This window comes from Sinocyclocheilus rhinocerous, unplaced genomic scaffold, assembly GCF_001515625.1.
Source record: "Sinocyclocheilus rhinocerous isolate Xijiao unplaced genomic scaffold, SAMN03320098_v1.1 scaffold2254, whole genome shotgun sequence".
Taxonomy (NCBI): domain Eukaryota; kingdom Metazoa; phylum Chordata; class Actinopteri; order Cypriniformes; family Cyprinidae; genus Sinocyclocheilus; species Sinocyclocheilus rhinocerous.
This window is the reverse complement of record NW_015652339.1, coordinates 194,143-207,303: the sequence shown is the minus strand read 5'-3', so window position 1 is coordinate 207,303 and position 13,161 is coordinate 194,143. Positions and strand designations below refer to the sequence as shown.

Here is a 13,161-nt window from a genome sequence, read left to right as displayed (position 1 = left end):
GTGTCAGTGTAATGCATTAAGGTCAAATGTATCGAAACTAATGGAAATAGAAGCATATGAAAAATGAATTACACTGCAAGTGAAAGACTATTCCTAAATTAAACGTATTTTTAGATGAAACATCCATTAGGTGTGGTGAAAAAGTTATTTAGGTGTCTTGTAAACTGACTCAGATATGCTTAAACATGTTCAAATCTGTTTGTTGGGAGAGTTTTGAAGGGCTTTAGCTGCAGGACTATAGTAGGTTTAACCCTGTTGTTAATTGGGCCTCTCAGCATCATGTGCTCTTTCTGTGCCTCTCTTCTGATCTATATGGAAAACACTGGGAGACGATACAATACGCCATTTCATGTGCTATTGATCTTTTTGTGCAGTTGCCCTTCATATCCAATTGGAAATCTGTCATATCCCATCAGCTATGAGCAATTACTAACAAAAGGATGATGCCACCGCTCCTCTTGTTATTTGCACGAGTGAAAACATCCCTTTAGGCCAAAGTGAAATGAAAGAATGTTCCTGTTTATTTATTTATTTATTTATTTTTCATCCACAACTCACATTGCAGAATGAAAGCACCTATTTGATGAATGTTTCATAGCGTTTTTTATTGTGCTGTGTTATTCCCGTTCTGGAATTACACAACCTTCATATTAAAAGTGTAATCCTGCATGATGTGTATATGGAAAAGGCCTAATGAGAACAGTGCGAACCAGTTTATTCCAGAAGGATGACACAATTTATGAATTTATGGATCTATTTGTCTTCAACATGACAGAATAGGCCATTGCATGTTTGAATGCCACTATATTCAAACTCAAACTGTCTAGAAAATAACTAGAAATATATAGATATTTTTATATATATATTTTTTTTAAATATATATTTTTTAAATATGTAATTTTTTTAAATATAGTTTATGCATTTAAATGTATTCATGAATTAATATTTTAGAATTTTTTTCTTCTGTTGTTTTTATATATTTTGACACCAGCACCAAGTGATATAATAAATATATAAGTAAATAAATACATACATACATACATACATAATTAATTGTTGTTATTATTATTATTATTAGTAGTAGTAGTAGTAGTAGTAGTAGAAGTATATTTCTATTCTATTTTTTTTAATTTAAGTGAAATTCCTTGTACTTGGAAATCAGACCACAAACAAATAACTACAAAATGTTGTTACTACAATATGCAATGTTTAAAATTTATTTAAGAAAATATTTATTTATTTATTTCACCAAATCAAATTCCTTGTATACTTGCAAACAAGACCAAAGAAAAAAAAAACTAAAATATATTGTCATTACAATATATTTCTAAAGTATGTTTAGACTGAAAATATAGTTTATGATATATTTAAAAATATCCTATTATTTATTTATTATTTCTACTTGTTTTATGTTATTTTGACACCTTTGTACTTGCCTGATGAAGTCTGTATTATATCCGTTGTATATATTATATTTCTAATGTTTTGGCTACGGTCATAGTCTGTGAATGTGTCATTGTATTATATGGCCGTCTGCACCCGTTACGCTGCAACTAACTGATGATGGCCATATAATCTCTCACAGCAAGCTCTTTAACTCCACTAATATGCCTGATTGTGTGTCTTTCTAAGCCTCATTCTTCCCATGTTATTGTGAAGACTGCTGCGTTACAAAGCTGCTAATCCAGAACAGGCCATGTGTGTGCAATAATCGGACAGGCTGGATTTGAGGACTTAACTTAATGTGTCTGCATTGTCACATGAGTCTTTTACAGTTAATCAGCTATTGAACAAGACGTTCTCAGAGGTCAGGCAACAAAATAGGCTTCCAAGTACTTTATTTGGGTCACTGAGGTGAGAAAATTATATACAATTAATACGTACAGAAATACGTTTCAAAGGCCTGCTTAAAAAGCAGATGCAAATAAAGAAAGGCAAATATACAAGGAAAGCATTCGACTCTCAAACAATCATTTATACATTGAAAAAATTACCTTCTAAATAAAACAAAGATTATTTGAGTATGTTTTACAAGAAAATACTATTTCAGTCTTTCTGCTTCAAAATGTCATGCTTATTTCAATGTTATTTGCTAATTCTCTGTAATTATTTGTTACATTTACTAGCAATTTCTGAGCAAACAAATTGTTTCTGCACCAATTTTTTTTTTTTCAGTGTATTTATGGCACTTTTGGAAAGGATACAACATTTTTGAGAGATACCTTATCAGGATCTATGTGCAGTTTGAAAAAGAGAAAAAAAGAAAAAGCATATTTTAAAGAATTTTTGGAAATATAAATACGATAAAAAAAAAATTCTCATTCCAAACAAATTCACTTAACTTTTACTAAAGACATACTAACTCGAAAGGATACAACATTTTTGAGAGATACCTTATCAGGATCTATGTGCAGTTTGAAAAAGAGAAAAAAAGAAAAAGCATATTTTAAAGAATTTTTGGAAATATAAATACGATAAAAAAAAAAATTCTCATTCCAAACAAATTCACTTAACTTTTACTAAAGACATACTAACTCATAGCTAACAACATCTACAAAGGAAACTAAATTGGTTTGGTACTTTTTTTGCAAAATTATATACAGAAAATCCATCGTTTTGGTGAGTCAGCAGCACAAAAAGGGTTTGTTTTCACTGGAAAAGACATAATACAAAATATACAAATATTTACAAAAAATATTTATATCAATTTAACTCAGACAGGCTGTTTTTAAATATATTTTCCTGAATTAAAAAAACAAGAAAAGAAAGAAAAAACACTTTCATTTCTATTATGGCAAACCAGTATCAAAAGCACTGATTGCTGAATTGTTGGGAAAGTTTTGCTCAGTCAGTCACGCTCACATCAGATTCGATGAACCAGACTGAACCCTTATTTGAGATTTAAAAAGTAGTAGCATCTTCAGATGAAGCTGAAGCCAGAAACGCATCCTTGGCAGTCTCGGTTTGCTCTTCGACCTCCGTCATCCCTATCCTCGTCTGATGGGCCGAGTATGAAGGCAGCGTCCCCGTCCTTGAGAACATCTGAACAGGTCTCTGAGTGTTCAGCATGTTGGTTTTACTGTGGCTTTCTCTCCAGGAGTAGGAACTGACGTGGGTCGTGTTGTAAACCGGTGCGAATCCGATGGTGTAGGCGCTGCCAGGAGGGACGTGCATGTTTCGGGTCTGTATAACGTGAGCTTTGCTCTTCCAGTCTCCTGCAGTGTTGAATGAACCTTAAAGAGAAAAAGACACTGAGGAATTTAATGCACTGCAAAAAGAATTTTCGTGGTCATTTTCTTTTTCTTGTCAGATTCATATTCACTCACAAATATATATATATATATATACACACACACACAAAAAAAAAATATATATACACACAAATATAATCTGAATATAATAATTTTTCAATTAAAAAACATTTTAATAATTTAAAATGATAATTGAAATAGTTTAAACAATATTTTTTAATCATTTTATTAAATCAGAAAAATGCATTTTTACTAATAGTCTCCAATGTTTGGCTCCCACTGCAACTATGCGTATTTTTTATATTATTATTTTATAATCAAGTAATTAAGATGGGAATTATTCAGGTAGGCAAACAAATATGTGTCATTCTTTCTTATTTTAAGCAAAAGTATCTTTTTTTTTTTTACTATTTGCTAGTAAACCAAGTAAATTTATCTTATTTTAAAAATATATTTTAATAAAATGCAGCACTGCAAAAAAAAATATTTTTGTCTTGTTTTCTGGTAGGGCAAAAAAAGGAACATTGTAAAGTAAGTTGCTTGCTGATTTTTATTGAAATGTGTCACATGTTTACACGTGTTATAGACAACAAATAAGGTTTTTCTTCAAATGTGACGTGAATGTATTTTCTTGGATTGAAATATATTGAAATTAAATTATATTTTTAAAATATATTTTCAAAAACACACAAAAATGGCCAATAAATATATTTGTAAAAAATATATTTATGCCAATACTGTATATATTTGAAACATATTTTAGCAAAAAAAAAATATTTTTTGGCGTTTTAAAAAAACAACCAAAAACATTTTATTTTTTTTTTATTAAATTTTTTTTTTGGCCATATGGGAAATATCTAAACATTCTTAAATCAACATTTGAGAAACTAAATGACTCAAGATATTAAGTCTTGTTTTCTGAAAAATGTATTAAAAACAAGACAAAACTCCACCAATTGGGTCAGAAAAATTTATTTAATTGAAAGGGACGACAAGATTATATTTCTGACCCCATTGGCAGATATTTTTTTTCTCATTGTAAGGAAACCTCACTTAATTTTGATCATTTTTTCAGACATTTATGTCATTTTGCATCTCAAGTAAACGTATCATGATTTAGGAATGTTTAGATATTTGAAAACGAGACAAAAACACTGAGTACCGAGAAGACGACACTCTCACAGAAAACACTGCAAAGCTGGTCTGTCAGATAAGTGTACGCACCTCTGGCCAGCGGCTGGAAGGTTGTCAGGTCTCTTTTCAGAGCGGCTCCGCTCATGTCAGAGTCGCTGTCATTGAAATCACTGTCTCCTTTGCCGCTGTCCTTCACGCTCTGCTGATCTGTGTTGCTGGTGCCACTGAGAATACAATCAGATCAAAATGTTAGCAGCTGCTGAATAGCACCTGATTATTGATATTCCATTGCAGAACAAAACACTATATTCACTGGGACATGACTAATATGGCAGCGCCTCACGTACGGTTCATACCAGAATCAAAAAGTGATCCGTTTGCATATTAAACATGTTTATAGTTATCAGTTATGACCAAAATTATGTGTATTCGTCGATTGTAGTTGCAAAACCACAGCGGGGTTCAAAAGCATAAGAACGTTTTGCATTTAAACATGGAAATAAATGAGTTTTAGAATTTTGAAAAAAGTTATAATGGAAAATAAAGAGATATTTCAGGTGCGCTATTTATAGATGGCTCATTAAATGCAAGTAAATAAGTGCCTATGATCATGTGACTCTTCATATTCATTCTCAAATTCATGTTCACTTGTCACTCAAATTATTGTGCTGATGATATAATTTTTTAAAAGTTACACTATAATGGAAAATAAAGTATTATTTCAGATGCACTATTTCTCTGTGACTATCCAAACCAAAGTAAATGAGTGCCATTGATCATGTGACTCTTTGTACAGATGCTCAGATTCATATTCATTCTCAAATTCATGATTATTTGTCACTCAAATTATTATGCTGGTTATATAATCTGAATATAATCATTTTTTAAATTATTTAATAGTTTTAATAATATTACATTTTTAATATTTTTTATTATATCATGAAAATGAAAAATAAATGCATTTTCACTAACAGTCTCAAACTTTTGGTCCTCACTATTGTTTTCTATTTTGATTGTTATTAAGTTATAGTGAAGCAGTTAAGATGGTAATTATCCTGGAAGGCAAATACACTAACTAACTAACTAACTAAATACATAAATAGCAACATTCTTACCTCCTTTCCAGACAGTATTTTTCATCTTGCCATAAAAATGTTTGTTCAAAAGGTTTGCAGGGCAGGAACAGCTATGAAAACAAAAGCTCAAAGTTGACATAAACGGAAATGTGCATCAATACAGCAAAACGTTCAGCCAAAATCACTCACCTTTTCCTCAAAATCCAGGCTTTTATCTTCATACAGAGGTTGCATTGAATCGCCTTCGTTTCTGAGGAAGGCATTAGGGCCGCTGTAAATGTTTGAGCCGACAGGGTTGTTCTTGGAAAGCGGGGTTGATCCGTACATACCATCTCTCCCAAAGTTTCTTCGCCTTCGTTTGATGGTGCAAGTCACGGTGAGGATGATAATCGCCGCCAGTAACAGCACACAACATCCAGCGAAACCAATAATCAGTGCAGTCCACACATCAAACTCTAGAGTCTCTTCATTCTTGGATCGGAGTAAAATAGCCACCTGGTCCTCTTGTGTACCTGTGTCTGTCACCACAAACCGGACGGTTGCCGTGCTAGAAAGCGGCTGTCTTCCATTGTCAACAACCGAAATTGTAATCTGCAGGACGTCTCCATATGATGCAGTGAGTTTTCGTTTCAGTACGATTTCGCCGCTGTTTTCATCAATGGAAAAAAGTTTGGCATCGTCTTCTAGAATATGGAAATTAAACTCGCTGTTCACGCCGCTGTCTTCATCTTGAGCCGTCAATCGTAACGCTAAATAGCCGCTATGAGCGTTAAAGGGAATCGGGACGTCGGCGGAATTGTTTCGTAACACCGGATATGTGAAATACGGAAAGTTGTCGTTCTCGTCCACCACGCGGAGTTGAATTAAAGTCGTGCTTGATAATGGCGGGAAACCTTTATCGCTGGCTTTGACCGCGAACTCGACTTCATTCAGAGTCTCAAAATTGAACGATCGCAGCGTGTACAAAGAGCCTGAATGAGGATCTATGGAAACAAATGTAGAAATCGGCGAATCGTCTGGCGTTTTGCTGTCAATTAGGCTGTAGGAGACTTTCCCGTTTTTCCCAACGTCGAGATCCCGCGCAACCACCGTAGTCATGTACGACCCGGGAATGTTGTTTTCTATTACTGAGACGTCATAGATGGCTTTGCTAAACATTGGCGCGTTATCGTTCTCATCTGTGATGCGAATGGTATAATGTTTAACGGTTTTAAACGGAGGGGTTCCCAAATCCTCAGAAATAACAGTGAGGTTGTACTCTGGAATGGCTTCTCTGTCTAAAGTTGAGGTCGTTACGATCATAAAAGTGTCGCTGTAGGCTTGTTGCAGCTTAAAATGCTCGTGTCCTTCTAAACTGGTCCGGACGTAGCCGTTGGGACCCGAATCTGCGTCTGAGGTGCTAATAAGAGCTACGAAGCTCTCTTCAGCTGCAGATTCGGTGATGAATGCCACTCCATCACTGGTGGAAGTCATTGGTTTGATGCTGATTTCCGGTGCATTATCGTTCACGTCGACGATGTCGACAATAGCCCGACAGGAAGATGAAACCGAATTGGCGCCCAAATTGGAGGCTTGGATGTGCAACTCGTACGATTTCTTCGTCTCGTAGTCGACGGAGTCTTTGAGGGTCACTTCTCCGGTGATGAGGTCGATCTGGAAAACACGCGTGACTTCGCTCGGGGAGCCTTCTACGAAGCCGTACACGACTTCTCCGTTGATGCCGGCGTCGGGATCGAAAGCGTGCACTTTTAGCACACGTGAGCCGACGGGCGAATCTTCGCTGAGTTCGACTTTGAGCGAGTTGTGTTCGAACGTCGGGCTGTTATCGTTGAAGTCCAGAACTCGGATGTAAACGGTCGTCGAGCCCGATTTCGCCGGCGTCCCGCCGTCAGTCGCCGTCACCTCGATGGTATAAAACTCTTCGGTTTCTCTGTCAAGCGTCTTGATCAAGACAAGTTCAGCTGACTTTTCTCCATCCTCACGAGTGCTGACTTCAACGACAAAATGGTTCGTGTGTGAAATATGGTAGCTTTGAACGTAATTGACTCCGACGTCGCGGTCCACAGCGACGTCCAGCGGAAATCGTGAGTTCAAAGGTGCGTTTTCTGATATATCCAAATGCGTCTCGTTGCGTGTGAACTGAGGTGAATGATCGTTAATGTCTTGTACCTCGATCTCGACATGAATGAGCTGGAATTTCTCCTTTGAGAAGGCGACGACGTCAAAAGTTATAAGACACTGTGGAGATCGGTAACAAAGCTGCTCTCGGTTGATGACTTCTCCCACTGTTAAAAGCCCGTCGATTTGCCTCATGCGAATGATGGAGTTCGTCTTCTGTATAAACTTGAATGATGTCTCAGGATCCTCCGCTGGGTCAATTTTCAGGTCTTGAGAAAGGTTTCCAATCTCTGTCCCTGGTGCATCTTCCTCATACGTGACGTATTTTGTTGTCGTGCAGCTGACGTTGAAGATCATGCACAGAAGCATGAAGTAACTGCAGTAGAACTTCATGTCTGCAAACACAGAGTAGAACAGCAAACAAACAAAACACTTAAAAAGAAATGCGAGAATAAAAGCTCTTCATTCGGTCATCACTAGTACAGCTTGCAGCAGATTCTAGTGTCTCCAGCTCCCACCTATCAGATATAGGTCATGGTATATGCAAATGAGGCGGTCTGCTGACCAATGAACACTCACACACTCCTAAAATCCCCTGCTATGGCTCTCTATTGGGTCACAGCTGTTTCACACTCTGCCTGTGGGAGACCCTAATAAAAAAAACTCTATTGCTTTCATGTCAGACATACTCTACCAGTCAAAAGTTTAGGCACGCTTGACTGAATTTACTTATTTTATGCTCTCAAACTCTGTAGGATTCTGCTTAAATGCATGAAATTAGTTTTGTAGGCAAATATAATTTGATAATTTGAAATTGTAATAAAAAAAAAAAAACGTTTATTTAGTTTAGTTATAGATGATTACTTGAGATGATTAAATTTTGCCTCATGCGAATGATGGAGTTCGTCTTCTGTATAAACTTGAATGATGTCTCAGGATCCTCCGCTGGGTCAATTTTCAGGTCTTGAGAAAGGTTTCCAATCTCTGTCCCTGGTGCATCTTCCTCATACGTGGCGTATTTTGTTGTCGTGCAGCTGACGTTGAAGATCATGCACAGAAGCATGAAGTAACTGCAGTAGAACTTCATGTCTGCAAACACAGAGTAGAACAGCAAACAAACAAAACACTTAAAAAGAAATGCGAGAATAAAAGCTCTTCATTCGGTCATCACTAGTACTGCTTGCAGCAGATTCTGGTGTCTCCAGCTCCCACCTATCAGATATAGGTCATGGTATATGCAAATGAGGCGGTCTGCTGACCAATGAACACTCACACACTCCTAAAATCCCCTGCTATGGCTCTCTATTGGGTCACAGCTGTTTCACACTCTGCCTGTGGGAGACCCTAATAAAAAAAACTCTATTGCTTTCATGTCAGACATACTCTACCAGTCAAAAGTTTAGGCACGCTTGACTGAATTTACTTATTTTATGCTCTCAAACTCTGTAGGATTCTGCTTAAATGCATGAAATTAGTTTTGTAGGCAAATATAATTTGATAATTTGAAATTGTAATTAAAAAAAAAAACTTTATTTAGTTTAGTTATAGATGATTACTTGAGATGATTAAATAAAATCAAAATAAATCAAAATAAAATACAAAAGTAACAGTATAGACTATAATAATGTTACAAAAGAGTTCTATTTTAAAATAAATGCTGTTCATTTTGAAGTTTTTATACATCAAAGAATCCTGAAAATAAAAAATGAATCACGGTTTCCACAAAAATATTGGGCAGCACAACTGTTTTCAACATTGATAATAATCAGAAATGTTTCTCGAGCAGCAAATATTAGAATGATTTCTGAAGATCATGTGACACTGAAGACTGGAGTAATGATGCTGAAAATTCAGCTTTGATCACAGAAATAAATTACATTTTACAATAAATGCACATAGAAAACAGTTATTTTAAATCGTAATAATATTTCAAATTTTTACTGTATTTTTGATCAAACAAAAGCAATCTTGGTGAGACTTCTTTCAATAACATAAAAACTGGTAGTGTAAAAATTAGGCTAATGCACTTCTAGAGACCAAACGGTACATCTGAGCAGAACGAAAATGCATCCAGACACGTTTTTAACGGTAAATGTTTTAAAAGTCCTCCATCTATTCAGTGTTTACATAGGAAACCCAGTGAAAAAGTGCCGACTAAAAAGAATGATTAATTCATAAACGATTCACTGTCATCGCTTGTTCAGCCGAGAGTGAAATCGCGAGAGCTGCACATAATAAAAATATCAAAATACTGAATTTTTTTCAGGTAAAATATATATAAAATGCATAAAAATTATTTTCATACAGATTACTTCCATACTTTAAATACCTGAACTAAATGTCATTTTTATATATATTTTTTTGTCAAGTTTAGACTAAATGTAATGAAAATGTCCAGATATTATAATAAAAAGTTTTATTTAAAAGGCTGAAAAGATAAAATAAAATAAAAATTTAAGTAAGTAAGAAAGTAATTTTCTTAAAACAACAAATTTTTTGTGTTTTTATGACATGGCAAGGTCAGTTTGACATCTTTATGATATTCATGATTTAGAAAGTCGTGATTTTATGTTCCAAAATAATCTGAAAATAATGATTGGGTTCACTCACACATAGTCAGCATTTCTCTTTTTCATGATCTTTTATTTTACTTTTTTAAAACTTATTCAAAGTTAAGAAGCAGTGAAAATAAATAAATAAATAAATGAAAGCTAAATTATTTCTAATTAAATTGAACCTAAGGTGGTCTAATCAGTATATATTTCAAGTAATTGAGAGAGTTCTAAGGCACTCAGTTCAATTGCTTTAATGATTAAAATAAAGTTTTCAAATTTTTTTTAAATGCCTAAAACTGATTTGATGCTTCCACACATCCATTTGTCACTGACTCATGAACATATGAGTGTGGTCTTGATTTAAAGTCGAAAATATTAAGAAAGTGAAAAGAAAGTGACGTGACATGTGGCCAAGTATAGTGACCCATACTCGGAATTAGTGCTCTGCATTTATCCCATCCAAAGTGCACACACACAGCAGTGAACACACACACACCGTGAACACACACCCGGAGCAGTGGAACAGTTGAGTTATTAGAACAGTTATCTAAAAATGCTTGTTTTTTCCTTGAATATTGCTTCACGTGGTACTAATTGCAGAATGCATGAAGCTTTTTCAAAGAGTCTGGCGTGGAAACGACGGCTCTCAGTCTGCACCGCTGAAGGTGTGAATGCAAACACTGATTGCTCGAGTCTCTGACACCCTTACAGCTGCTTCACACACACACACACACACACACACGCCGTTACCCATTTGGTCTCTACAGTTTGGATCATAGACTGGCAGAAGCCTTATCACAACAAAGCAAATATGACCTCTGAATGCATTGTGTGCTTGAACGCATCTTTCCATTTGCTGTTACGTGTACAAATGCTACAAATGTGTACAAGAGCAACACATGGTGAAAACACTGCAAATGTATCACAACAAGACCTGAACAAATGCACACGGACACACATACAATGGCCCCAAAGATATTTTAGAAAACTGTACTAATATTTGTTTGAAAACTACTAGATTTTCCTTATATTGTAATCATTATGATGACATCATGTAACCATTGCTTTATTGTGCTCATTGTTTCTGCTTAAATGAACATGTGGCATTAACTAATGATTTCTATAATCTTAGACCTGCACATTTATGCCATATGGACATTACTTTGACACAGTTCACTCTTAATTGTAATTTAGAAACATTCATTCAACGATATGATATTGTGAAAACTGCTATGCAAATAAATGCAAAGTGCACTGAAATGTGAATTTGGACACTAAAATGTCATTGCATTAGATAAAATATCAAAACAAGTGTCATTTATTTTAAGTGCTTGTTAATTTGTATCTATTTGTGACATTCAGACATTTTAAGTTTCCAAAAAGTTATAATTCTGGTCAAAAGTTTGGAATAATTTCGATTTTTAATGCATTTGAAAGAAATGTCTTCTGCTCACTCAAGGCTGCTTTTATTTGATCAAAAATACAGTAAAAATGTGAAATATTATTACAATTTAAAACAACTGTTTTCTATGTGAATATCTGTTAAAATGTAATTTATTTCTGTGATCAAAGCTGAATTTTCAGCATCATTACTCCAGTCTTCAGTGTCACATGATCTTCAGAAATCATTCTAATATTTGCTGCTCGACTATTATTGGTGCAAAAACATTAGTAATGCTTCTTATTATTATTGCTGCTTAATATTTTTGTGCAAACTATGATACATCATTTGATGAATAGAATGTTTAAAAAACAATATGTTATGAAATAGAAATCTTTTGTAACTTTATAAATCTTTTCTGTCACTTTTGATTAATACAATGTGTCCTTGATGAATAAAAGTTGAATAAAATATGAATTTATTTTTTTCTTTTCTTTTAAATCATACCTTTTACATCTAAACTGTATTAATCATTAATAGTAATAAGAAATGTTTCTTGCGCACCAAATGTGCATATTAAGATGATGTTCTAATGTGTTTGTCACAAATCTGATCACACTTCATCCAGTTTCTCTGTAGGACACACATTATTCATACTTTTATTTTGGCATATGAGCATATGTTGATCAAGCATGTGATTCTTAACTTTCCACAAATGCTGGATGGTTGAGCGCCCATTGAAAGCACATTGGATGTGTTCTTTGTTCACATCCCAGCAAGCAGTCTTATTTTAGTGTGCGCTCTGTACATATGCAAATATATCAGGCAAAACCTTGAAACTATAAGGCATATTGCAAAAGCAAGTGAAGCCGAAGCATCTCCTGCCAAACTGTTTCTTATCTTGATTAGAGTTAAACATCTTAATAGCACAACAGATGGCCTGGCTTGTTAGCACTCAGTAATACTCTTAGGCCCACCAAACACATCTTAATCAAGCTGTGATCTTTCTTTAATCACACTTCTTACTGGCAAACACTATCGGTCTAATCCGGAGAATGTGCGCTGTCTGAAGCTGTCATAAGACACATTAAAAACAAGAACAGTAACCATTAGGGCTAATGAGTTTTCTTTTGCTCTTTCAGAAAGAGTGAATGCAACACAGACACAGTCTCTAACTAAAATGTCACAATCCGGCTTAACTAACTAGGATCAGTCAGTATGTTGACATTCAAACTGTTCTACATGTTCATGTTACATTTTTATTCCCTTTCTGGATGAGAAACACGACTCAGACCGTGACATTTCAACCTGTCGGTGACAGATGCATCAGAGACGAACAGCAGAGCTTCATTTTATTGTATGCCTCTTCGCAGCAAACGACTAATTTTCTGTAACTGGCTGGCGTGAACTGTCAAACGGCATCAAATCCAGGATTCAGACACGCGGTAGGTGTTAAGTTCTGAGTCGTACTGTTGTCTCGGGGGAAATTACGCATGTAACAGCGGGAGCAAAATGAATGAGAAACAAGATCTGATAACTGTCCTTCATTCAGAACATAATTAGTGCATTTTAAGAATGAATATGATGCATTAAAAGCTGAATGTTGTGATGGAGTATAGATAGATAGATAGATAGATAGATAGATA

General features: G+C 35.0%; 1 protein-coding gene across 1 annotated transcript; it reads right to left on the bottom strand.

The window, feature by feature from the left end:
* Positions 1-2,837: 2,837 nt before the first annotated feature.
* On the bottom strand, positions 2,838-7,972 carry pcdh8 (protocadherin 8). The gene is made up of 4 exons (XM_016520868.1): positions 5,651-7,972; positions 5,501-5,571; positions 4,476-4,609; positions 2,838-3,233 (listed from the first exon to the last, which is right to left on the bottom strand). The coding sequence occupies exons 1-4, from the start codon at positions 7,970-7,972 to the stop codon at positions 2,902-2,904; spliced, it is 2,859 nt and encodes a 952-aa protein (XP_016376354.1). The 3' UTR covers positions 2,838-2,901.
* Between the last annotated feature and the right edge of the window lie 5,189 nt (positions 7,973-13,161).

Coding starts and splice junctions, on each gene's coding strand:
- pcdh8 (XM_016520868.1), bottom strand. CDS start 7,972: ATGAAGTTCTACTGCAGTTACTTCATGCTTCTGTGCATGATCTTCAAC. Junction 5,572..5,650: donor GCCTGGATTTTGAGGAAAAG/GTGAGTGATTTT, acceptor TTGTTTTCATAG/CTGTTCCTGCCCTGCAAACC. Junction 4,610..5,500: donor AAATACTGTCTGGAAAGGAG/GTAAGAATGTTG, acceptor TTGTATTCTCAG/TGGCACCAGCAACACAGATC.